The 27,763-nt window shown below is 36.6% G+C and overlaps 1 protein-coding gene across 1 annotated transcript; it reads right to left on the reverse strand.

Moving 5' to 3' along the window:
- Bpnt2 (3'(2'), 5'-bisphosphate nucleotidase 2) lies at positions 1 to 27,763 on the reverse strand. The gene is made up of 5 exons (XM_004871510.4): positions 27,128 to 27,763; positions 18,431 to 18,593; positions 16,952 to 17,047; positions 7,850 to 8,011; positions 1 to 6,428 (listed from the first exon to the last, which is right to left on the reverse strand). Exons 1-5 carry the CDS (start codon positions 27,512 to 27,514, stop codon positions 6,157 to 6,159), a joined length of 1,080 nt encoding a protein of 359 aa, XP_004871567.1. The 5' UTR covers positions 27,515 to 27,763; the 3' UTR covers positions 1 to 6,156.

Consider the following 27,763-nt stretch of genomic DNA (forward strand, 5'->3'; position numbering starts at 1 on the left):
TTTTTCTTTCAGACATGACCAATTTATTCAGAGAATTCAAATTTCATTTGGCAAAGTATATCCAGGGGCAGAGTTTAGGATAATTATGTCCTTAGAAGCAATCACATGTTCTAGTTAGTTGATTATAGCATAGTGAAACAAAAGCAAAACTAAAAATACTTGTGTGAGGGGATAATCATAAATATCTGCTTAAGAAACAAACAACCAGTGCATAACAAATGAAGTGTGAAACTTGGTTAACACGTAAGTAGTAACCTTTAAGTTAATTTAATTCTACACTAAGCACCTAATTTGTGCAAGACACTGGGCTAGATGTTGAAGCAAAAGCATAAAAGTCACCAAGGTGCAATCTCTCAAGTTTACAATCTAATTAACACATATAAAAATGGTGTGATAGAAAAGTGAGATACAAAAGAAAAATAAAGGCACTAAAGCCACGGAAGGGAACAGTTTACTTCCCAGTAAAGGGTGGAATTGTGACCCACTAAATTTGATAATGTGGGTTAAGGTGATAGCATGCTAAGATAAGCGGTGGCAAACCATCTCCATAAAAAGAGAGTGTAGCTCCTCCATGGCTTTAAAAAGTGTGAAAGGGAAATGAGTACTCAAAAGTAAAGTCTTTTAAATTTTTTTCATTATTGTTGATCCAATATAAGAAATGGATTAACAGGAAGTGAAGACAACAAAACACAAAGCTGGAAAAGAGAGACAGAAAATACATCTTATAATTGCAGTATAAATCTAACCCCTGTGTATACATATGTACTGTGGTTGTTCAAGTTAACAATGTCAAAGGGCAAAATGAGCCCTGGCAACATTACTGTTCATCATGGCAGAAAATGGATTCTTCTGTTAAGACTAAAAAAGTCACTATTAGCTACTGCTAGGATAATGTAAAAATTAAAAGTCTATACATATTCCCTCCTTAACACTACATGATCAAAAAAGCCAGATGAGATCATCAGAGGAGACATAAAATCTTTTTGTAAGTGAACTGATCTCACAATAACTTAGTATGCCTTTCCTATTTAAAAAAATACAGGAGTAAATCATTCCTGAATAAAAATTTGTGTATATCAAAGAAATAGAACATACTAATAATCAAATATCATAGTTTCTGCTTCTGCAGCTTACATAAATTATGGTAATAATAGTAATACTTTTGGGAACTTACACAGTATGTAACAGTATTTTTTAATATTATTCATCATCCTTCTTAAAGTTTGGGTTGCATTATCTCAAAGGAAAACTGATAAATCATATTTTCCACAAAAGTAATTCACCACTCAACTTAAAATTTTAAAAAAAGACCTTTACTAATGGTACACTGGAATGTATATACCTGCGAGGCTTTGATGGGATGAAAATAAACAAGTTACATAACCACTACCCTCCTGAACCAAGAATCCTTCTAAGTACAGAATTTGATTTTCCCCTCTCAGAAACAGCTGGTATGAGTTAGAATCTCTCCTCCTTAGGAACTATTATGTCATATAACATACTGTATTATTTAACATTAATAAACAATTGACATGCTATCATGAATAAAGAGCTATTTTTTAAATAAAAATGACTCTACGGGACAAGAACAGATATATTAGCACACTGAAATGGTTTATTTAAAAGTAAAATTCATAAAAAAGTTACCTATCCTGGTCTTACATTAAATTAAAAATTGAAAGATGAAATATCATTTCAGACCTATATACATCAAGATTCCAGTTCTTACAAAAATGTACTTTTGTTGTAAATGTTAATTATCCAAAAATAATTTCATATTAATTTTAGTGATGTTTACTCAACTTTAATATTAAAAACCTTTAAAGAACTTAAACTTTAATGGCCAAAGTTCCTATTTTTCCCTATTAAAAAAAGGTTTTGTTTTGCCTTATTAACATATAATGCCCTATTATTAAGGCACAACTTTTTAAGATAAAAATGGAACTGTTTCACACAATAGTTATGACACTTTTTGTAGGCATATAATTAAATTCACTAAGATCTAAAATGAAAAATCATCGCTTCTCGGCTTTTTGGCTAAGATCAAGTGTAAAATGCAAAATCACTTTCTATCTAGAACCAATTGTCACATAGCTACAATAGGTAATTGGAGCTAGAATCAAAACATTTGTTTTAAACTGTCAAGACCACCATCAATGTGGTATTCTAGAGGAAAGCTGAATATTTTTTCTGGAGTGCCATGCTACCGTCTTTATTTATGCTTGGGTCATTAGGGGTAGCTGTCACCTTTCACAGCCCAAGCGAAATCCAAATTTGAATCTAGGATTGAAAAAGGGCAGCTGCTGATCCTAGGGGTCAGGGCAGGTGCTTGCTTTGCATCCTCCTTCAGCTACTCTTCCCTTGAACTCCCTTCCCACTCTATTCTCAGCCATGGCTCCTGCACCATTTCTTCTGACAGATTTGCAAAATACTCAAAGGGAGCACCCGGCAAATAGAAATAGTTTACACAGCTGGTGCTTAAAGCAGATAAATCAAAATGCTTTTATTTCATGAACTGATCTGTATACTACTGATTTAAAATCAAGAAACACTAAACTGGTAATGGTGGTGGCAGGGACAAACACACTTCAAAGACAAATATGACTATCTTATAAACTCAAATGACATGGAGATAAAGGGATGAAAACCAACAGAAAAGGGTTTCCTCGAGCAGGCTTATCTATCCAATTCCTTCATATTCTGTTTACATTCTTGAGAGATGGGCAGGCAATTCTTTGTGTAAAGACTTTAGTATTGGATTAGATTTGACTTGTGTGTATGTGTCTTTAAATGTGATTTTCCTTTACTTTCTAGGGAGTCTTTCAGATGTAGTATTCCGCTCCACCAGGATTGATCTCATTCACTGGGAACTTGACCATCACTTCAGCTCCACCATAAGACTTCAACAGCCAATCTTGAGATGATTACATAGAAGAATTTAGGGGTGAGTGGTAGTGTGTGGGGGAGTTAAACCAGCTATGAAGGAGAAGGCAAAATAAAAGAACATTAATGGGTAAGACACAGGGAGCAAAGCAAAGATGAAGAGGCAGAAAGGGGAGGATGACTAATGGGGGCTGAGGTCACTGATGTCACTGCTTCCAATATGATATATAAAAACTCAGTTTTAACTGAAAAATATACTCTAAATAAAGCCAAAGATGAAAGACCAGGAATTTGTAAAAGTGGGAATCACTATAAGCACATTGTACATGTTCTTCTGTTTTAAAAATTATTTTATGTAATCTGAGATATCACATGCCTCACTTGTGAAAGTGTGTTACTGGTATGTTCTAGCACAATCATGTCTCATATAAATAAATATAAATACTGTTCCTTGTAATGTATAATGTCTTAGAAATAAAATTTTAAAACTGAACTTTCTATAAAAGTACTTACAAATAATTAGTAACTAGACTACACCCCCAAATTATAAAAATAATGTATTTAATTCTCAGCCAGTATCTTGATTTTTGCATAAAACACACATCCTTCACATCCTGTTATGAAAACTGATATTAACTCTTCAGAGGTCACAGCTGATATGAGATAAAAATAATACTTTCTTAAAAATGAAATTAAAGCAACCATGCTTGCGAGTGTTCCTTCCACTAAATCATAAAATTTCCTCATAGTATTTCTAAACTCTAATAAATTCCATTTATTTGCCAGTTCCATTTCCCTTTGTTTTACTATAATTAAAACAAATGCTTATACCACAGGATTTTGGTAACTTTGTCTTCTTTCCTGAGAAAAAGGATTTTGAAGTAAAATGATGAGGTCTCATATTCTTTTTAAAATTCCCAAGTCCTCTTTTAAATATCAAGTGTTCCAACTACTAGAATTTTATAAATGAACTTTCATTGAACAAAAGCCTACCCAGTGTATTTGTGCTAGAAACTGAATGGAAACATTTGGGGCATACTAGATTCAGCTCACAAATGAGGAGTTAAAGGGCCTTAGAAACTATAACATGCAAACTTAAAAGTATGCACTTCTACCAGGCTAGTTTGTAAATTCTTTGTCCTCTTTCACCTTGAAGACAGGAAAGAAATAGCTGTTTTAGGGTTAAATTTTTTTAAAGGAAAGAAAAAAGAAAAAAGAAACCATGAGAAACTCCTATTAGTGTTAGAGAATACAAAGCCAATGCAGCCACATGAAATAAGGGTACTGTATGTTTACATGAACTTTCTAGATATCACACTGAGAAATACCACATGTTCCAGTGAAAGCCCATGAAAAAAATGTTGTAGTTATGCCAACAGAATGAATACATCACAACTTTTTTCCAACCAGTTTCTGTTAAATAGAAAAAAAATTCATATAAAAGTAACTTTGATGTAAATAAGGACTAAATGTATAATAGGTAATGTGAAATAGGAAGAAAAGGGGCAAAGGGGAAGGAAGTGGGAGGGCTAGGGGAAAGGACAGAAGGGAATAGGATTAATATGAGAAAATGGAAAAATAGGAACAAAATCTTTGTAAATAGGGAGGACTGGAGGGGTTGAAGGGAGGGCTGGGCAAGGGTGAAAAATAAGAACCAAGAGAGACTATGTAAAGGTGCAAATTTCCAATGATGAATGTCATTATGTTGTATACCTAAAATGTACCAATGATTAGAATGAATAATCGAAAATGTAAAATAGGAAGAAAAGGTCCAAAGGGGTAGGGGTAGTGGGAGGGGCAGGGGAAAGGAAAGAAGGGAAAGGAAAAATGATGAGAAATGGAAAAAATGGAAATAAAGTCTTTGTAAATAGGGAAGGGTGGAGGGCGTGAAGGGAGGGCTAGGAATGGGGAAAAAATAAGAACCAAGCTGCATTATATAAAGGTACAATTCCCAATGAGAAATGTAGTTGTGTTGTATACCTACAATGTACCAATAAAAGAATTTAATATATAAAAAAAAAAAAGTAACTTTGAGACCGTGGATATACTTCAGCTGCAGAGCACTTGCCTAACACCACCAATTCCTTGGGTTCTATCCCCAGCACCACAAAGGTAAAAAAAACCTTTAATTTTTAGTATTGTAAGCTGATGGGAAACTAAAGAATATGTCTAAAATCACTACTTTGAGAGTTTGTTTAGGTTAGATATAATTATTAGCAGTAAAACCAACCATAGCAAAAGCAACTGTACTCATTCTTGATACTGAGAGAATATCAAGATTCTTGATATAAAAACCTGCTAAATCTTTTAAAACTTACTAAAGCAAAGTTCCTGAAAATAATAAAAACAAATTCAAACCGTGTTGTGTCAAGCAATTTTCAATTAGAGTCATGTCTAGTCTTACAGTGCCTTACAGCATATTATATCCCTAATGAGAAAATGTACCAAAACCATAACTACTAACCCAGAAACCTAGAACCAGACCACACGAGTTACAGATTAAATGCTGGTCAGGAGGGAAAAGATGGCACCATGCATCTTCCACACGTAAAATGAAAATCAACAGCAACATGACAGAAATGTAGAACCTATGAGTACAAATACTTTTCTTTATAAAAACAAAACACACACAGGGAACATTACAAATACAATGAAACTATCATTTGTCTATATTTTGTACTAGCTGGTGAACCTGTTATTAAAATTTCAAGGGAAAAAATCAACTTAAACTTTTTCTAGTTTAATCCATAGAAATATTCAGTAACATGAATACAGCTTTTATTACATATTAATGAATGTGTGGCTTCTTGTGCTTTCTATCTGAATTAGGAGTAAAAACCCCCAATTACTTTATTTTCAATGAGATATAACTGTAAAATTAAATTAAACATTTACACAAAGTCAATCCTTCCTTCAACTCAGTTCTATATGAAACTATTAGTAGTGAAGATTCATGATGTGTGAAAATGGTGACTCATATAACAATGTAGACTCAGCTATAGATTTTAATTCACAAATATATATATATGCGCCTTGCATATGACAACTGTATGAAAATAGTCTCAAAAATAAAGACAATACTTGAGACATGAAGCAACCCACTTTCCCTGATCTTGCATCCTATTAGAGGGAAAATAATGTCTCCGATGCTTCATAAATACTTTAAGAAGTTTGAGATGGCTGTGACCATTGTCTCCACCAATCCTTTGAAGCTTCCAGCATTTCAGGCTAACCCTTTCAGCTCTGGAAGTGGCACCCTATAATCAATTATTCTTATTTATGTCCTGTCTTTTCTAGATCTGGGAGTTTTCTGACCAGAGCCTGGTGATTCATTCTGATGCTAGCAAGAAGTCCACCTTCAATGCCATCTGATCCGGTGTAACTGATTTCTTCACCACTCAGGGTGGTCATATGTCCCCCGAGGGCTTTTAGGATGGCATTTCCAGCACATATATCCCACTTTTTAATGTATGTCACATGGATATACAGATCGGCTTTTTCTTGGCTCTTATCAAGTACATCTAAGAGTGCTAAAACTTTATAACCTGAAAGATAAACACAGAATTTAGATTATTGCTCAAAAGATTTTAAGAAAGCAGCAGTGTATACTTTTTATTAAATACATGGTTGAAAAGAATAGGACAGGGTGTTCAGGAGCTCACTGTACTGTCTTTGTAAAGTGCATAGGAAGTCTAAAATTGTTTTCAAAAAATATTTTTACATGTTAACAATGCAAACATTAAGCAAAATATGCAAAGTAATTTATAAAGGTAGTCTCAAGTATAAGCAAACATATACCTATCAATTTTTAAAATCCTCATGGTAGTTGTCTTTTATGGAGTGACATATTCAGTATGTGCCATTTGCTATGGAATGACATACTATACTGAAGCTAAACACCTATATGTTTCACTTGAGCACTGGAGCAGACCTGATTTGAAAGAACAAAAACTAATGCTACCACCTTAAATCCTTTCTGTAAAAAGGAAGAATGTATGGAATAAAAAATAAGTAAAACTGATGGAGACTGGATGCAGAATCTAGTTTTAACTCATCTCTACTGGGTATTTTGGACATTACCTTTCCTAACCAACCTAAAAGAACCTGTAAGTAAATATTAAGGAAGGTATATGCAATGAGCAAATTAAAATTATAAGCTTAAAAGTAACTTCTTTATATTATAAGCTTAAGTGTTACTTTTTCCTCCACTACTGTATTGGAAAGATATTCCAACATGAAGGTTTTCTGATCATACTTTGTTATTTATCTAAATTAAAACTTCTGACATATTAAAGAGCATTCATAATAGGAGTCATCAAATAGCCCCTCAAGCCAAATACAGATCATGGTCTGTTTTTGTAATGTCTTAAAATAAGGATTAAAAAAAATCTTTTTAATAGGTGGTTTAAAAATCATAAAGCGGTATGCAACAGACTGTGTGTGGCTTCCAAGGTCTGAAATATTTACTATCTGGCCTTTTTCAGAAAAAGTGGGCTAACCTTTGATCTACAATCAGCTGATAAAATAGTATGAAAATACAGTAAGCTGGGTGGGCACCTGACTTTCTTGTTCACCCCAACATGCAAGGTAATACCTAGGAAGACTCCTGGCTTCCTTCTGCTGTAGGAAACATCTTACATGCTTGATTTTTCATCCTGTCCCTCATAAACTAAGGGACAATTATTTTGAAGTCAGAACATATAAAAAGCAACCACTGATGGGAGATCACTGATGGGAAGCTGCCTTTGTAGTATTTGAGAAAGAGAAATCACTGCTGTGAGATTGTTTCTTTCTGGCACAGCCAATGCTACTGAATGGAGATTACCAAGTAGGAGACTGAATCTGGCTTGAAAACACGTCGTTCCTTCTCACTTTTTTGCTAAGCATGGGACAAACAAGTCAGTCTCTTGACATAGGTTGCCCATGGTGGAAACACTCGCTGGGGTTACAAGGGAGGGGAACATACCAGCACCACCAGCAGCGATGATTGTAGTCTGGTTTCCAAAGGTCTGAAGAGCAACCTGTTTGACCATCCCTGAATGGGAGCGAGATACAATGATCCTTGGAGTCTTCTCATTGTAAGAAGAGCGGGGTTTCACATTTGAACCACCATCTACCATTGCCCAAGCTGAAAAGCAAATACACGTTAATAGCCATGAAGCTTTAGAAAAAGAAGCTACTTTTTAGAACTCAAAGAACCAAGTGACTGAAGAAAATGTACTCCTCTACAGATTAAGTGACTGAAGAAAATGTACTCCTCTACAGATTATCTGTATTTTTTTCCCCAAAGGAGAATACTTTATTTTTTCTTCCTACAAATGTAACATTTTTTTAAACAGTAAAACAGGCAAGGCATAAAGGCAACATAATGTTGGGGAGTCAGAGAGGAGCTATTAAGCATTTGGCTTAAGAACTCCCACACTTCAGTTTTCCTGAGGTTCTGGCGGATACTCCACTGGGACTGCTCTGCAATCTGACTTCTCTCTGCATCTACCGCATTTCCTTCCTTCCCTTAATACATCTGCTCCAACACACTCCCCAATAAACATCCTGCATGCTAATTTTTCAAAGTGTGACTCCTGGGGAACCCAATCTGTGAGAGAATCTTAACTTTCACAGGTAACTCAAATTTTAAAACTGATTTTTCTTCTATACCTTCTCTACTTCTAATGTACTCATGGTTTCATTTACTTGCATACTGGCTCAATTACCTACATAACTTTATAAACAGAAAATAAAAAGGTAAATGAGTTAATATTACATGTCCGTTTTAAAAGGGAGAATAAAAAGAAAAAGCCTTAGATTTCAAAGTGAACAGAATTTTAAAAGGGAAGAAGACCCCAGGGATGCCTCGAGATGTTTTTCTTGGTTTGCAAGTTTTCTTCACTGCTGATCAAACCACACAAGATAACATACGTACTCAATTATACCAATTAGATTGTTAATATAGCACTCACTCAGTATGGAATAAAATATAGTCCACCATGGATAACAATGAAATCTTTAAAATTGTGATTCCATAAAATGTCACTGAAATAAAAAAAGGACCTAAAGCCCTATACTAACAGGCATTCTGAGTACCTGGAAATCTGCCCAGAACATTAATTCTGAAACATAACAGTTATATTATTAGATTTTAAATATAGAGTTCTTTTGTATTTACTCCAAGCAAAAAAGAAGTCACTGACAAAGAAAAGAAAATCAGTACGGTAACAGCCTTTTTGCCAACAACAGTCAACACACATAGATACAAAGCCCAGTTCAAAAGTTTCCACAGGTTAATCAAGAAAAAGGGGTGTATAGTGGACTGAACAGTGTCCTATCAAAATCCATGTCCACTTGAAACTTACAGAATGTGATTTGTAGATTTAATTAGTTGAGATCATATAGGATTCCAGTGGGCCTTAAATCTAATGATTGAAGTTCTTATAGGAAGAGGAAAGACAAAAGATACTACTGTGCAAAGACAGGCGGAGATTAGAGTACTGGACCAATGCATAACCAAAATCAAGGAATGCAAAGAATTTCTGGAGCCAACAGAAGGTGGAAGAAGAAAGAAAAGATTCTTCCCCCTACCCCGAATAGAGCATGGGCCTACTGACTCCTTGTTATCATATTTCTGGCCTCTTCAACTGCAACAGAGTAAATGTCTGTTATTTTAAGCCACCTAGCTTGTGGTAATTTGTTATGACAGCCCTAAGACACTACTACAGGACAGACAAAAGTTTTTATAACTAGTCAAGTAGTCTTTCAAGTACAAAGGCTGTAGAAAAGTTTTTAACATGTACTCAAGTAATACTAAACCCATGAGCTAGAAATAATCTATTAGAGAACAGGTTTTACCCAACCAAGGGATAACTGGGGAACCTTTAGCAAAGGCACTGTTAGCTGACATTGAATACATGTAACAACGGATCTGAAATGACACCAAAGATGGGAATAACATAGAAGAATAAAGGTTGTGTAAATATTATAGCACTGATGATGGCTGGGAGTCAAAGGATAAGTCTGATAAGCTGAATTATAGAGTTTAAAAGTGAATATTAAAAAAAGATATGAATGACTAAAATGGGATGGTTGTCAAGTACAAAACTGAAATAAGCTGAAATGTTTTTAGCAGAGAATTATCAGAAATGTCAAAAGAAAAGGACTATATAATACTGTATACAGAAAACAAGATAAAAGGTACTATATTAGTAAAAGTTACCAAGAAAAAAATAACACATTTAACTTAAAAGTAGTATTTGTGGCTTTCTGAACCATACTGAACATTAAGTCCATGAGATAAAAATTTTTTTTAAAAAGAGAAAGCCTCTTCTCCCCACCCTCTAAATCTTCTATTTGGAGGTAGTTTGCATTTTAATTCCTTCTCTGAAAATTGATACATAAAGGGAAAAATTGTTCAATTTGTCCTGCATTTCTAAAAGAAAATACATTTTGTGATAAGTCCAGCTGATGGAGCAAGTTCGACATATGTAGAAAATACAAGAGATTTAGCAGGAAAATAAAAATAACTTTATAATTGAGAGTTCTCATCATGACCACTTTAACCATCTGAGCATCCTTTATAGTAAGACAAAGAGACACTGTTATATTAAATGATATAAAAATAAGCTAAATGACACCCTAGGAAACAATGAGATAAATACCAAAGAGAGAACATTCTACAGAAGAAATGAACTGGTCTTAAGTCAACGTCATGGAAGAGGAACGGAGGTTTGTTCTAGCTCAAGAAAATTAAACATAGCAACTTAACCAAAAAAATGTATCATTAACTAGATCTTGGTCTGAGGTAATCAGCCATTGGTACCACTGATAATCTAGGAATAACTGGGGAAATTTGACCACTGAGTATCAATTAGGGAATCACTGTTGATTTTATTATTTAATAGTACTGTTCTGTAGAAAAATGCCCTTACAGAAAGATGCACACTCAAATATATAGTTTTAAATGTTGTGCTACTTAAAATTTTCCTTAATGTAATCAAGTAAAACAAAAAATCCAGCAATATAGTAACTGTTAAATCTAGATGGAGTACATGAGTATTCATATAATTTTGTTTGAAATTATTCATAATAAAAGTAAAAAGGCCACAAATTCTCTATGTTCTTTTTTATAAATGTCAAAAAAAAGTTTACTTCTTAGTGAACTTACAATGCTGAATCTCTAGAGGTCAGTATTGTGTAAGTGAATAAAAATAGTGTATCTGTGGAGTTACCAGAATAATTTTGAATAAGAATTACCAATTCAGGATTATAACTCAATATGGTAATATGGATTATTTGTTACAATTATATGGACATATTTTAAAAAGTACAGTAGGTGGTTAAATATAAATGACTATAAGGAGGAGGTAATGGTGATGAGATACCTGCTATAGACTGTTTAATTTACTGCAGTATCTCGGTTTATGAACTTAATTCTTCCCACAATTCTGGTTGCAGACAGAATAGTGGAAAGAATTAAGTTCGTGAACCCAGGCACCACTGTGTGGTGAGACAGGCTAAAAAGGCTGAGTGGCAAATAAAAACAGGTTGATATTTTGCTATACAGAAATCTAACATAACTTTTTTTTTTTCTGTACCGGGGATCAAACTCAGGACCTCGCACCTGCGAGACAGGTGCAGTGCCACTGAGCTAAATCCCTGGGCCCATAACTTATTTTTTAACAGCTACAAATTTCTACTGAGTGAATATATTACACTTATACATTTATGTGTTACTTCATTAAAAAACATTCGACTGTGTCTTGTGTTTAAGAACATCAAATTCAAAGAATTAATTATAAAGTTTGACAATAATTTTGACAAGCTGTTCTCCAATTTCTGCTATAATGGGAACAATAATATCTAATTCCATTTACAGTTAAATATAACTAAATTCTGATAAACATACAATACTTTACAACTGGTACTTTGGCAACATCAATATACAGTCTGGGTCTGAAAATAACATACCTAAAGGAAGGTACAAGGCAAAAAAATCTTCCATGCAGAAATGGAAGGTCAACCACACTTTTGGACATTCTGATTCTTTCACTGTGTTTGCTAACTGGCAGGTAATTTCATGTTCCAGTACATCGAGCAAGTAGTAAACTGCATCACAGAAGACTAAAACATTTTATTGCTATTATGCCTTGTATCTAGATGTCCCCCCAAAGTCTCATGGAAACAGATGGGGCTTTTCAGAGATGGCTGGATCTAGAGTGTGTGAATTTAGATTAAGGGTGTAATACCGGGATGAGATGAAGGGTATGCAGTAATGGATTAGTCCTCTAATTGGTCTATCAAACTTCTGGGTATGAGTATGGGAAGCCCCACATTGGGTGTGGGTGGCACCACCCAAAACTCTCGTAGCCTGGATGGGATAAAAGGGAAAAGGAGGCTTGCTGCCTGCCCTGTAACGGACTGTTTCTCTTCTACAATGCCAATCTGCCATGTTACCCTGTCTTGGAGCCAGGTGACTATGGACTGAAACCTCTACAGATTGTAAACTAAAATAAACCTTTACTCATTTAATTTGTGGGTCCGGTATTTTGTCTCATCAAGGAGAAGAGTAACTAAGACGTTAATTTAAAAAGACACTTTGGAAACTGTTCTTAACCATTTAGCTTCTTTAAGGAGGGTAAGCCTATGGGGAAGGGCAATGCACATTACTAAGGTGTAAATGCTTTTCAAAATGGCCATTTTATTAACCCTATCCTTCCCCCTAATAAGAAGAGATGTGGAAACCAAGACTCAAAGGATGTGCATCTATTTGTCCATCTAGTATCAACTGCCTATGATTTTCTTTGTTGAAATTCCATTCTTTCTTGAGTAGCAGGCTCTGTTTACAACTAAAGGTGCTATGTGACAGTCAATGTTCATTAAATGTGGAGATTCAATGAATAAGGCTTAGCACTTCAAGTTATTTTTTTTCCTAATAAAAAAAATTCTGGGATAAATCCTTTATGCCTCTTTTTTCCTGCCTAAAAAAGTAAATCATGGCAAATTAGAGGACTCATCTTTATGAGCATGCAGAAATAGACTTCTAATGGAAAGAGGAGTCAGGTTCTTGATTCACTAATCCACTTTCTGGTCATCCTGTTAGGTGAGAAAGAGGAAGCTCTCTTACTTGCTGAACCACTGTAATCAGATTTACTTTCTGTGACGCTAAATGCAACCTAAACTGATACAGACAGAAGTAATGAGGGGCAGTATCAAAAAAAAGGAAGTTTCAAAGTGTCAAGCTCTGAATTTAACCTTTATATGCCAGTTTCTTAAATATAAAGTCACCACAATTCTTATTTTATATCCCTTCCAGAATTATTTTAAGAATCTAAGAATGAATGGCAATGCACTTTAGAAACTGCAAATACTAAATAATTGCAAGGTACTAGTAAGCAAGGAGTGGTTAGCTCTGACAGAAGCTATAACGTTTTCCTGACAGGAAATGCTAAGGCCATTTTTTCATATACAACAAAAAAAATACATATACCAAAGGCTTTCCTTGCCATGTATTTATCAAGAGGTTCAAATAAAATAACATTAAATATATTTCAAATTGTTAAACACTACACAAATGTTTAGAATTTTGAAAAGGCACTGCTATTTTAAAAGTGTTGCGATATATTAATTTGGATAAAATTCCTGGGGTTGAATCTGCTACTAATTTAGCTGGATGACTTGAACTTCCGACTCTCACTTTCTCACCTCCAAGTGGGACTACTAATTTAAGTAACGATATCTCTCTGTTCTGTGCTACACTAAGTCCAGAGTACTGGTAAGTTGGACTCTAGTATTACTTTTCCCCTTTTTCTTGAATGAGAGAATCTTTGAACTTTTGTTTGATGGCCCCTGAAAATAAACACTACACTTCACAGCCTTCCTTGTGACTGGTTTTAGCTATGTTTTGATCAATGAGACATAAGCAACATGAGTGGGAGGTGGGAAGTGATGCATGCAACCTACAGGTCAGGCTCTTAGTGGGAAATGACTTCTATTTTTACTCTCCACTGGTGGCATACAGAAGGAAGAGTGAGCTATGCTCACTGATGTCCAAAAGGGCAGTTAAGTGTTATGAGAGCAAAGCAGTAGGGACAATCCTGCATGTCTGGTATCAAGGAGCTACCATGGTGGCCCTGGTCTGCTTACACATCAGCTGTAAGAGCAGAAATACTTGTTCAACTTCCTATATTGTGGTGTATTGCACAGCAACCTAAATTAACAGCCTAACTTGTATCTAATTCAGTAAGGATTAAAGGAAATATGTAAAAGTACTCCATAAACCACAAAGCAATTATATAACTAATCTTAAGGCCCAACATCACAACAATGGCATAAACCTTTCACAGCATTCGAACTGTCAAGTGTCAGCATTCAAATTGGTATGATTTTGAAATATAGAATCAACATTTAAATATGTGCAGCAGGATCCATGAGATAGTTATTTGAAAAAGCAAATAAGTAACTTTTAAGAAACTTGACTTATCTCTATTTTTTCCCCAAAGAACAGGGCTTTTTTCGGTAGTACTGAGGATTGAATCCAGTATTAGCTTCATAATGAGCTATGCCCCCAACCCCTTTCTTATTTTTTTAAAATTTATTTTGAGATAGGGTCTCCCAAAGTTGCACAGGTTGGGCTTGAACTTAGGATGTTCTTGCCTCAGCTTCCCAAAGTGCTGGGAGTTGGGATTACAACACCAGGCCTGGCTCAGACAGTCTTTTTGTGTGATGAGCTGTATCTCTTGAGATGTAATAGGGATGGCTAAGTAAATAACAGTTGTACAAATTCCCAGTAAATTAGCTCCCTAAGACCAGCATAACAAATCCAACACAAACTCAGTGGCTTACAACAAAAGAAATTCATCTTCTCAGTTCTTAAGGCTAGAAGGCTAAAATCAAGGTTTGGCAGTATTTTCCTCCTGGAGGCAGAATCTATTCCATGCCTCTCTCCTCGCTTATGGTGGCTACAGGCAATCTCCAATCTCTGCCTCTACCTCCACATTGTCTTATCCTATCCCTGTCTGGGTTCTTTCTCTTTCTTACAAGTACTCTCTCATTGCTTTAAGGTCCCACCAAGTATGATCTCATCTTGATACTTGCCTTAACTTTCTGGAGTTTTAAGTTTGGTTTGGTTTTTTACAATTCTTGAGATCAAATCTGGAGCCTTGCATATGCTACGCAAGCCTTCTATCACTGAGCTACATCCCCAGTCCTCTGATTATTACAGACTGAATTGTGTCTCTCCCCCAAACTATGAAGAAATTCTAATCCCCAGCATCTCAGTATTTGATATTTAGAAATAGGGTCACTGTAGATATAGTTAGTTAATACAAAGTCATACTGGTACAGGGTGGGTCCCTAATCCAACCTGGTGTCCTGTAAGAAAAAGAAAAGAGATACAGAGATATAAACACACAGAGAGAATGCCATGTGAAGAGGAAGGCGGAGATTGGAGTGTCTTGTTTACAAGTCAAAGAACTTCATGGACTGGTAAAATAATAAACTGAGAGTAAAACAGAGAATTGTCTCTTACAGATTTCTGGGCAAGCATGGCTCTGCTAACACCTTGATTTTTGATCTCTAGGCCTCAGAACTGAAAGACAGACTAACTTAGTACTGTTTTAGATACAGATTTTGTGATTTTTAATAATAGCAGTGCTAGTAAACAAATTCAGGGGTTATGGTTTAGATCTAAAAAGTCCCCCAAGAGCCTCATGTGTTCAGAGGTGGGACTTCTGGAAAGTACCTGGATCACAGAGGAGTTATACTCATCAGTGGATTAATCCAGGGATGAGTTCATCATTCAATGTGCCTTTAGTAGGTGGGGCCTGTTTGGAGTGGGTGGGTCACTGGAGTCATATCTTCAAAGGGTGTGTTTTTGTTGTGGCTCCTCCTTTTCTCTCTGCTTCCTGGGAGCCATGGTCCAGCAGCTTTCCCCTATCATGCCACTTCTGTCTTGGAGTCAGCCTACCAAGGACTGAAAACTTGAAAACTATAAGCCAAAATCAACCTCTTCTCCTTTAAGTTGTGGATGTCGGGTATTTTGTCCTGGTAATAGAAAAGAATCTAATACAGAGGTGGATGTGAATTTGAGGAGGACATTATGTAATCTACTATACCTAGTCATTAGGGGTTTTCAATACTAGTACAGTGGATACTGTTACTATCCAGAACTTTGTCGTCTCAGAGAAGAATGGAGCCAAAGAGTTATACTTTCTATCCTGTATACTGACAGGAGTTACCAATGAAAAATGATAATTCCTTCAGGCTGTCGGCAATGCTGCTTACACTGTTTCTTTTCCTTTTCCACCATGATGCCTTGCCATGATGAACTTGTAATCATAGTTTATATCAGTACTGCTACCTAGATGAACATGGCCTCTCTGGTTAACTGCAGTGTAATGTGTTACACAGATATACCAACCTAAACTCACTGGCACTGGCAAAGATATAGTTCTTAAACTAATGTGAATCTCTCTGGTTGGCCTTCATACCCTTTCACTACCAATGAGGACATCACTGATCTGCTCTGCCTTCTGTAGGAAGCTGACACACATGACCGCATCATGATGGTAGCTAAGCAAGGGTCTGAGAGACATCCAGGGCTACCCAAAGATTAATCTACCTCCTGAGACTTTCACAGTGACACCTACTCATCTGTTTTTGATGTTAAGGTGGCTCTGCCCTTAAGCACCACAGTATCAAGCTCTCCAAATGACAACAGATTTGACTAGAGCAACTAAACACTAGACCTTAGAACCCACACAGTAGCAACAGCCTGAGGGGGAAAAAAAAAAGAGAACACCACAGCTGTTGGAGAAAGTATGTGTCCACAAGAGACTGAGAATCTTGCTTCTATTGAACAATGTCCCCTAAGGATGGCTTTAAAAAGCCATGTTCTGTCATATATTATCTGTACAAAACATAAAATCCTCACTGTATCCAGTCAAGGGTTATTACACCGCCAGGGGAGAGGACAGACTTCAGTAATACTGAGCTACAGGTGAGATTCTAACATAAAGGTTAAATATTACAGACAAACAGTTCGATAATATTAACTCTTGAAAGTTCACAAATTTCATACCTGTGTATTCAGAAAATGGCTTATGTATAACTCCTAGCACAGGTTTACCATTTACAGCCACACACACCATAGTTGTAACATACTGTCGAAGATCCTCTATGAGAAAAAAAATACACAATTGTCAAGGTACTGTGCATGAATTTTGGAGACAAGATTCTGTTTTATTACATTAAAGTTTTATGTACAAGAAAAGTGTTCCAAAGACAATAATTTCTTCAAACAAACAACATCTAGGACTGGGGATTTAGCTCAGTGGTTCTGCCGCCTGCCTTGCAAGCACAAGGTCCTGAGTATGATCCCCGGTACCAAAAAAAAAAATGTCTAAGGATAAAGGCTAACCACAGAAGGTATTTAAGAGTTATGGTTCTACAAGCAAATTACCTGGGTTATTTTCCCAACCCACCACTTTATTAGCAGCATGTCTTAGAAAAAAATCACTTAAATTCAGTTTCTCCATCTGTGTAATACAGATAGTATTTATCCATCTTTAGATATAAATTATTTTTTAATTTTAGGATTAAATTTAAAAATCAACCTAGTTAGTTAAAAGAGTTCCTGTAAAAGAGATGTGTTTACTAAATCTTATCAATATGATGTTTTCAGGCCACTTCAGTTTAGGAAACATATTCTTAATCCTCACCCTTCCATATTTCAATTACCGACTCATGCAAAGTACTATTTTATAATTTAGTTAATATTAGATATATGCAACTACTGTCTTCTCCCTGTTCTCCAAATAGTTATCTATTGAATGTCTAGGTTCAAGTTCAGTTAATAAGCACTGGAATGTAAGTGATAAAGTAGAGGACCCCACATTTAGGAAATGTACCACTAGTGGGACAAACAGATAAATAACTAAATTTAACATTTATAACAAGAGAGAAAGCAGAAATTAGGCTATCTCCAGGTAAAAACAACGCCTGAGAAAGGATCCAGGGAAATAAATCTTGAGCTAGGAATAAGTAAAAGAAATGGAAATAGTGGGAAGGGCAGTAACTGTTTCACTACTTACATGGTTTCTGAGTACCTAGGATTTACCATGTTGAATTCCAAGGTCAGACAGATAGCTAGCTAGATAGACAGAAATCAATTCCCAATAATCCCAAGTAACTACTAAATTCTGACTAAATAAATTTCCTCAATAATAGATGTTCAACAGAAACGATTATGTTGATAATGTTAAGCATATTACTTTACTGAAGAATCAATGAGTTACTGATTCTGAATGAGCTACTTCACCTGGAGAAAGATGCTAAAATAAAGGGATCTTGGACAAAAAAAAAGAAAAAAAAAAGTTGAACACAGTTGATTCAGTCCAAATGTTTTAGGTAATGTGGTATTAACCTTTTATCTTAAAATCGAATTGGAAAAGTTCTCAGATTTGTAAAATATCTACTACCATATATGTACCACCTATTTTGGTTCTAGTTCTTTAATATGAAATGGCAACCTCAAGTTTGAGGTAAATTTTTAAATTACCTGTATATTCCTGTGTAGCATCAAGTGGATCAATCCAGACAGTAACACTCTCTGCTGGGACCTCTTTAGGGGCAGTTATTTCCTTCATGATATCCTCAGGAATCTTATGATCCCATAATATAACCTCCTTATCAGTTGTATCCACATGTTCTTCAGTATTTATCTACACCAAAAATAGATGACAGTGAAAAAAGAAGTAAAACATTACTATTTAATAAAACACACAAAACAGCATTTCAGACAAAATCGCATAAATTGTTAGTAAATAAACCCTTATTTTTGTTTATTTCCAAGGCATTCACTGCAAAATGAAAATGTTCTAATAAAAATTTTAGTGACATTCTGTCTTCAAATACTTTCAAATTTAATACTGAATTTTAGTTTTTTGGTTAATCAACTCTAAGAATTCAAATACAGACAAACACATAGAAAGAAAGAATCAAGCAAATAAGCTACTTAAATCTTAATGATAGCATCTGAAAAAGAATAGCTTTAAAGTATGAAAATAAATAATGCTGTGAAATACTGAACACAAGGAACTATACTTACAAGTTAGAAAGATAGGAGAAAAGTGATAATGTACTTTAAAAAATAATAACTATAAAAAATAGGGAATTATGAATGCTAAAAGATAACATGTCTTAGAAAAGTGATCATCTAAAATATATCTTTCACCAACAAGAAAAAAGGAACCTGGAAATTATGAAGCAAATATTAAGAAACTTAATGCTGAAATAAGCAATCAAAAGGTACATAACAAATGATCAGTCTTCTTTTCAGTACAAACCAAAGAGATGTCATAGAACAAAAACGTAAAATTAACTTTTCTATTTTCTTATTTATTAGGGAACAAAATTAAAATATAAACTAGATTTACCATATAGATTAAGAGTGTGAAGTAAGGAGAGTATATACATACACACATATATGTATGTATAAACACTTTAGAGCTATTATTTTTCATAAACCATCATATATGCATATATGTAGTACTACACACAATAATAAGAGTGCAGTATTAAGCTGGCATTTTTAAACCTTGGCAATTTGGATTTGGGCTGACTTATTCTTTGTTATGGGACTACCCTGTGTGTTGTAGGATGTTCAGTGGCATCCCTGGCTAGATGCTGTTAAATATCTTACAATGTAGAACCCACTAGAGAGGCGCCAGTACCACCACCCCTACCAGTTTTGACAATCAAAAATGTTTCTAAATATTGCCAACTCTGTCCCCAGCCCATCCTATGTAGAGAACCACTGCTTTAAATCATGAACTTATTAATGTATATTTAAAATACAGTCTCATTTGCAAATTAGTGAAAAAAAGAAACCGCATTGACCTTTGGAAATTAGGATACACTAATGAAGCAAATCTAGTATAATAACTGACTACATTTTAAGAATTTAAGGGCCGGGGATTTAGCTCAGTGGTTTCGCCACCTGCTGCGCAAGCCCAAGGATCTGCGTTCAATCCCTGGTACCAAAAAAGAAAAAAAAAAATTAAAAAAAAATGTCAACCATAGTAAAATATTGGCTCAATCAGAAGACTTCCTCTTTCAAATCATGATACATACATGCAAGAAAAATGATCCCCAACTGTGGGTTTTAGTTAGAGCTAATACCCTAAGCAGCACAGCCTCTTGGATCCTGTGCTTCCTGACAAGGTCCTTTTCCAGAGCAGATCATCATGTTTATACTGCATATAATGCCTTCTCTGAACCCCAAGCTACAGGGATGGAGTGGTTACAACACTGAAAATACAGGATTAAAAGCCACCATCAGGATAAAAACCTCAAATGTATCAGCAATGTCTGGATGGTATTTTGAAAGCTCCTAAATTGTCTCAGAAGTTAAAAGTACTAATATTTCAGAAACATCAAACCACTTAAATCATAAAATATTTCTTACTACAGATCACAGTAAACTTCCAATTTATCCATTTACTTATGTACTTATTAATTCAGCAAATGTTTATTGTTCAATGACCATATGCCAGTTTTGGAACCTAAATTTAAAGCAGTGATGAATGAGACAAAAAACTCTGCCCCATAAAACTCAGATTCCAGTGATAATAAACAATAAACAAATATATAATCAGATTTGTAGTTTGATTATATAGTATGACATATAATATACTGCAGAATGATGAGAAAATGAAGCAAATAAGGATGTCAAGTGTGTTGCTGGAGAGTACAGAAAGGGTTACTCTTTAAGACAGGGTAACTGGATTTAATCAAAGCCAAAAATTGGAAACTACCTAATATCCATCAACTAACAAATGAATAAACTTGTTATAATATATTCACATAATAGAAAGTTATTCAGCCATAAATAGGTTGACTAGGAAAGAAGTACTGATTCATTCTAAAGCACTGATGAGGACCTCTGCTTTGTTAAAGATGAAAGGCACAGGAGACCACATACCATATGATTCCATTAACATAAAATGTCCAGAATAAGCAGATCTAGGAGGCTGCATAGAGAAGCGGGATAGGAAAAAAGATTTTAACAGTAAATCAGAATACTTATTAGGAAAATGTTCTAAAATGGAGTGAATGATATAAACTGCAAAACTATTAAAAATTACTGAACTCACATGAAATGGCCAAATTATATTATATATAAAATATGCTGCAATAAAGTTGTTTTTAAAAGTGGAGTAGTTGGAATGGTTGGGGAAGCCCTCACTGAAAAGGTTACATCTACGTGATGATCTGCAAGGGAGCCTGGCAGCCATCTAAGGGAAAGCACATTCCCACCCATGGAGTAACAAATGCAAAGACCCCACTGTGAGAGTATGCCTGGTGTGTTCACAGGCAGCTAGGAGACAATCTTGGCTGGAGCAGTCAGCCAAGGAGAAAGGCACTGGACTTAAGGGCAGAGTAATGGAAGCCAGATGGTGAAAGGTCCTATAGGCCACAACACATTGGCAGTTGCCTTCCATCATAACCTCTAGTAACAATATGCAGAGGGTCCTAAACACTGCATAAGGTCAAAGGGGTTAGGAGAGGGATGTGGGGGGTAGAGTACAAAAATTACAAAGACATAATCAAAACCAAACTAGATAGTTGATGACTGAGTGCTGCGAAAATACAAAAGAACTATTGGAAGATAAAGTATAGAACTAAGAACAAAGTCACTAGGTTAAATATGTATCAACTCCATTTTTACATAACAGCATCAAATATTTAAGTTTTTAAAAAAGAAAAAACAAAAATCTGGAAATAAATCTAAGTAAGATATAGGGAGACAAACTTCTTTATAAGGCATTAACAAAAACTACATAAAAGAAAGTTCATTTTAATGGAAAGACTAAAAGACATCGATTCTCCCATAAGTAAACTATACATCTGATGCAACTCCAAACTCCTTACAAGTCTGTTGTTCTTGTTTTTTTCAAAAAATTCTTCTTGGAAATTAGACAAATCATTTCTGAAATTTACATGCTAGAGTAAAAAGCCAGGAAAAGCCACGTTTACAAAAGAAGGAAAAGCAAAAGAATATTATGGTGTGGTAACTTTCCCTATGAGGTATCGAGGGTTATTTTAATGCTAGAATAATTAAGACAGAGTGACATTAATGAAGTATTCTGTCTTCCAAGCCCACCCACTTAATAATAATGCTAGGCTATGTTAAGTCAATAAATGCAGCAATAACACCATGCAAAAAGAAATAACTTTAAAATAAATAACTTCCAAAAAAGTTAAAGTAGTTCATGGGGCTTGACCACTGTAGTATAGGAAAAGGCAGTGTCAAGTCTGACAATCAAGTACTGAGCCTTATATTGAGATTTATTTTCAAGTAAGCTTCTCCATATACTCTCAACTGAATATGAGCTAACACATTATAGAGTTTATTTGAATAGATCTTGGAATAGTTAAGCTGGATAAGTCAACTTGATTGGCTTGGGATCTGCCCGGGGGTTAGTTAGCAAAGTATAGTTCTGGTTGTGTGTGGGAAGGTCACAAAAGCGTGACCTTGGGGTCTATATCTGGTCCCTCCTTTTCCTCTCTGACACTGTTCCCCTGCTGCCATGAACTAGGGGCTTTGCTCCACTCTGCCTTTCCACCATGATGTTCCTGACTTGAGGCTAGTCAACCATGGACTGGATCCTCTGAAACTATTAAGTCAAATAAATACCTCTCCTCCTTTAAGTTTTCACATATTTTCACTAAGAATCAAGTCAGGGAGAAAAAAACCAACCAAGAGAAGAAGAACTTAGCACAATTATTCAATTCATTTTTGCATCATTCCTTTTTATAACCTGCCACTACCACTTCATGCCTACCAACTTAATAAATAAATCTATCTGCCACGGTAAACAGCCCCAATTTAATAATTCCACTATCCACCATGTAAACAGCCTTATAAACAGTTGCTAAGGTCAAAACCTGGAAGTCTTCCTTAATCCTCTTCCTCATTTGCTCAGGAAGTAATCAAAATTTTACCTCCCAATTTTAAGTATATGTCACCATGTGTACCAAGAAAATGCTAGATTAAGCCACAAGAATTTTTTCTTCATTGAAATCCTATTATAGCCTTTGCTTATTATTGCATCCTATAATCATTCATTCATTCAACAATTTAATGACTAATATACTCTAAACCAGCGATGGCAAATTTTTTAGAGCTTTCAATGACACAAACAGTCCACTCTAGCACATGTTCGCCATCACTCTTCTAAACTGTTTTGGGCACTGGAATACAACAACACAATAGACAAAGTCTCATTGCCTTTACACAGCTTCCTTTTTCAACCAAGCAATAATCCATTTTCCTAAATCAGACTGTCATTCTCAGTTAAATGAGCAACACACAGAAGAGTAATTAAAAAAAAAAAACTGTTTGATCATAGATTGCTTGAGTTCTAATCCCCACCTCTAAATTGATTAGGTATGTGATCAATTTAGACTAGTCAACTAACCTCTTTGCTGCAGTTTCCTCACTGGTAGAAGGGTTCTTAAGAAGAATCAATAAAATAGGGTAAAACCAATTCAGTACAATTTGAGCTACAATTTGTCTATCTGCAAAATGGTGGCTATATTATTTAACATATATGGTTCCTCAGATAAATTCAGGGTCTGCTACTTGCTTAAGGCTTAATAAATTTTAACTACTAAAATAAGTCAACCAATAATTTCTCACTGCCTGTCTCATCTCTCACAAGGTCTAAAGACTCTTCTCATTGTTCTCATCTATTCCAAATGCCCACAGCCTAAAGTAGGGCATACAGTGGGCCTCAATAATATGAAGCCTTCTCTTAGTACTCTAGTGTTAGACTAAAGGTCATAACTACACTCCTTTGAGCTTGGAATATGATGTAGCCCAATCTCTTCCACAGTAATTCTCCCAAATGTATCATATTCAGGCTCATTAGATTCCTTGAATCTGCTGAACTATCACCTCTCTTGGGCCTGTTGCTTTGAAATACTTTTCTCTGCCTGCTGTGCTTTTGTCTGTTCCAACTACAGTGGCACCTCAGTTTATGAAATTAATTTTACAATTTGGGGGAAGATGGCTATGGGTGTATCTGTCACCATGTGGAGTTTGTGAACGTGAACAGAAGCAAAATTTTGCTGAATGTTTTTGTTTGCAAACAGAAGCATTCGTGAACTATACTAGTTATCTTAATTTTAAGAAGAGGAAACCATAGTTCAATGAGTGGCCAAAATCACTTAGGCTGGTGGCTAGTTACACTGGCAAAAGCAAAATGTTCTCTGTGCTATATTAGTGTTTCTCAGACTTTTCTAGTGAGAACTTCTATTGAGAGACCAGTGTAACTTCATGCTTTAGGTCAAGAAAGGCAAATATCCAACCTCCTGCTACCAGCTTGGAGTACTATGCTTCATCTTCAAATAAGTCACCATCTAAATTTTAAACAAATCAAATTGAGAGTAGGAGACCTTCAAATAGATTCCTTGGTATAGTACCTTAAATAAAAACTATAATTCAGAGACCATGTCACAGGAAGAGCTGCAGTTACCCTTACTAACACATAATGAAATCAACCATTGCGCAAGGATTTAGGAAGGGGAATATGGCTACACTGATGACTCTCCCACAAGCTTCAGAGGAAAAAGTTGAAGACAAAAAGAGGTCTAGCAATTTTAAACCAAACATGAATTATGCTGGTGCAGCACACACTTCTCTGGAGTATGGTTTGTCAATCTAGGCACCGACTGACAAACTGGGCCACATAATCCTTTCTTAGAGTAAGTCTTGTACACTGTAAGATGTTTCCCCTCTTTATATTTAATGCCAGTAGTACTCCATTGCTAGTTGTGAAAGACAAAAATGTCACCAGACATCCACAAATGTCCCTTTAGAGGCCAAACTAACTTCAGTTGAGTGAGTGTCTAGAATGACTTCAGTTATATTTTTTTACTGATGAGAGAACACTAAATAGGAAAGCTAAGACCTCAGACCCCAGACAGGAAAGTAGTTACAGAACTGTGGCCCCAAAAAGAGTATTTGTGGGTTCTCAATAGTTATTTTCCATTGGGAAATAAACTGAAAGGGTGATACCATAACAGATTTCTTACCAAAAAATTTTGAGGGAGGCTTAAAAAAACCATACATTTAAAACTACTTCTAGATATTTAGGGGCAAGAAAGGACAAGAAAAAAATCTAGGGCTGAATCTGTATTTTTTACATGGCAGAACATTTGGCATTTGGTCTAATAAAACAGGTATAAACTGACACCACCCCTACTATGACACTGTACAAATGACAACAAGCTGTTCGATTCCACCAATCAACACTGAACCTGAAAACTAAAGATGTGTAGGCAATCATTCAGCCACAAGAAAATAAAAAGTTATTTTCTAATAAGGCAGTCACATCTACAAATCTAACCTAGCTTTTGTATTTAATAAAACACCCCTCACTACTCTTGGTGGCTAATTCCTTTATTATTTGCCAGTAAATAAAAATGTAGGTATGTTTTCAATATTTAAGATACTTCTGATTTTACCTGTTAAAAAAATTTCCAATTCTCCTTCACTGTTCTTGCTGTTAAGCCTCTATAGTTATATATTTTTTCCTTAAGAAAGTCATAGTTAATTTTAAGAGGTTGTTAAAGGTCTAGCTAAAATGAAGAGTTAGATAGTTCACACAAGCTGTGAAGTATTATGAGACTCAGATTTCCATCTGTAAAGTGGACATAAATTAAAATTTACTTCTTAAAGATGCTGTGAGGATCAAACGAAGTCCTATTGTGGCTAGTACTTGAGCAACCAGAAGACAGTCAATAAGTGGTTACTGTAAATACTATTATAACTACAACACATCAACTTCTCTGAAACTGTTTCTTCTATAAGCTCTCAGGAAAGCACATGTGTTTTGAAGAAGACAGATATTTCACAAGCATAGCTTACATCTAGGTGCAAACAAAGGTATTATGTGTGATGATAAAGTAAGGTAGATCAAAAGTGAAAATATTCAATGTTTTCAGTAAATATTTAAAAAAATTCTAGTACCCAACTGCCCATGAAATCCAGTGTTTCATGGGAAAAAGTAAAGGAAAAGACAGAAAGAGTGGAAGGGAGGAAGCAAAAAAGAGAGGGAGGGAAGGTGAAAGGGAAGGGGGACAGAAGAAAGAGAAGGAGGACTGAGGGAAAGGAGAAAGGAAGAGAGGTTAGAAGACCTGAAGCTAAGTTACGTAAGTTACATAATTTTACAATGACAATACTTGCCTAACTCTTCTAAAAACAATAGTAAAAGGTCAGAAATCTCACAAAGAAACCTGGGTTTAATTGTCACTATTTATCTAATTAACAAAATTCCACTGGAAAAAGTTTTTCTAGTTGCCAAAACCTACTGTTAGATGAGAAAAATTAGTAAGATATTGCTCTACTACGTTGAGCTCTCCCTCTGGAGCTACAATAAATTCAAAAGAGCTTTACAGTATATTCAAATTCAACACCAGTTCCATTGAAAGGATGAATTCCAAAAGTATTAATAACAACCCAAAATGTCTGGATTTCCTTGAGAAAATGTCAACTCCTCCAGAAATCTACCCAAAGAAAAGGTAAAGGTTACTAAATTCTTATTCTCTGGGGTAAATATGGGCCTTCAATCAAGTGCCACGTAGGCTCCACCGCTAAAATGAAGCTGCGGGCAAGCGCATTTCCAAACGCTTCCTTGAAGGGCCCCAAACCATATGCCACTAAGGTCTTAACGGCGGCTGAACAGATTTACGAGCATAGCCCCGTTCCTCAACGGCTTGCACATTAACAGATCTGCAACAGACTTCTGCAGTCCTTGGCTTTTTAATTGGTCTGGCAGAAAACGTGTCCTCTACAAGCACGAACCTTCCAGTAATGACATCGAGGAAGAACAAACAGAGGCCTGCGGGGCTCTAGTTCAAGCTTTTCATTTCCAGGGGAACATGAAGCAGCCCTGGAATTCACTTTCTCAGCCTTCTGTTACCAAAGCCCATTCGGAACACAGGTCTCCTCATCTCAGGTACATCTCACACACGCACAGCAGGCAGGTGGCCAGCAGGGCAGGGCCCGCGGTCAGATCACCGGCAACCTCACCGGGCCCTTCCCAGGCCTGTTTGCATGCCGTTGCGTATTTTAGCTGAGGCGTCTCAATTTTACCCTCTGCAAAAGGGGGGCAGAAGTTCCAGGGCCCGGCGCTCCAGGGGGCCCGCGCGGAGCCCCGCGCCCGGCTCCTCCCGCCGCGGCACCCACCTGGACGCTGGGGAAGGCCGTCTTGAGCAGGTAGAACATCTTTCGGTTGGACAGCACGTCGCCGCGGGTCATCTTGTCGTCCGCTCCCTCACGCGTCTTGCCCTTGGTCTTCTCGTGGAGGACGTTGCTCTCGCGGACGCGCCTCACCTCACCGCCGCCGCGGATGGCCGCCAGCACCGACACGGCCAGCATCTCGCGCAGGTCCACGGCGCCCCCGTCCGCCGCAGCCACGGGCCCCACCGCGCCGCCGCCCGGCTCGCCGCCCAGGCCGAAGAGGCTGAAGCGGCCGGCCAGGAAGCCGGAGTAGAGGTGGTAGAGCACGCCGAGCCCCAGCAGGCAGAACACGGCCACCCCCAGGGGGGACAAGCGGATGCCCATGGGGGCCATGGCGCGGGAGGCCAGGCGCTGGGGGCGGCGGACTCACAGGCCTCCGCGCAACCGCCGCCGCCGCCGCGCTCCAGGCCAGGCGCTGCGCGGGCTACACGGACGCCCTCTGCCCGGCGCCCTCGCACCCCATCCCTCCCTGCTCCCAGGAGAGGCCCAGCCGGCCTCCACCACCACCGTCACCGCCCTGCTCCCCCAGCGACAGGTCCGACTTCTACGGTAGCCACGAGCCGCGAGGTGAAAGGGGAGCGT

The sequence above is a fragment of the Heterocephalus glaber genome, unplaced genomic scaffold (assembly GCF_053883595.1).
Source record: "Heterocephalus glaber isolate CG9 unplaced genomic scaffold, H.glaber_assembly_v1.0 deba00001553, whole genome shotgun sequence".
NCBI classification, from domain to species: Eukaryota; Metazoa; Chordata; class Mammalia; order Rodentia; family Bathyergidae; genus Heterocephalus; species Heterocephalus glaber.

Excerpts from the sequence above, each read along its gene's own strand:
- Bpnt2 (XM_004871510.4), bottom strand. The coding sequence starts at position 27,514 with ATGGCCCCCATGGGCATCCGCTTGTCCCCCCTGGGGGTGGCCGTGTTC. Across the intron at positions 18,594-27,127 it reads CGGCCTTCCCCAGCGTCCAG|ATAAATACTGAAGAACATGT; the intron begins GTGGGTGCCGCG and ends TTTTTGGTGTAG. Across the intron at positions 6,429-7,849 it reads CATCGCTGCTGGTGGTGCTG|GTTATAAAGTTTTAGCACTC; the intron begins GTATGTTCCCCT and ends TTTATCTTTCAG.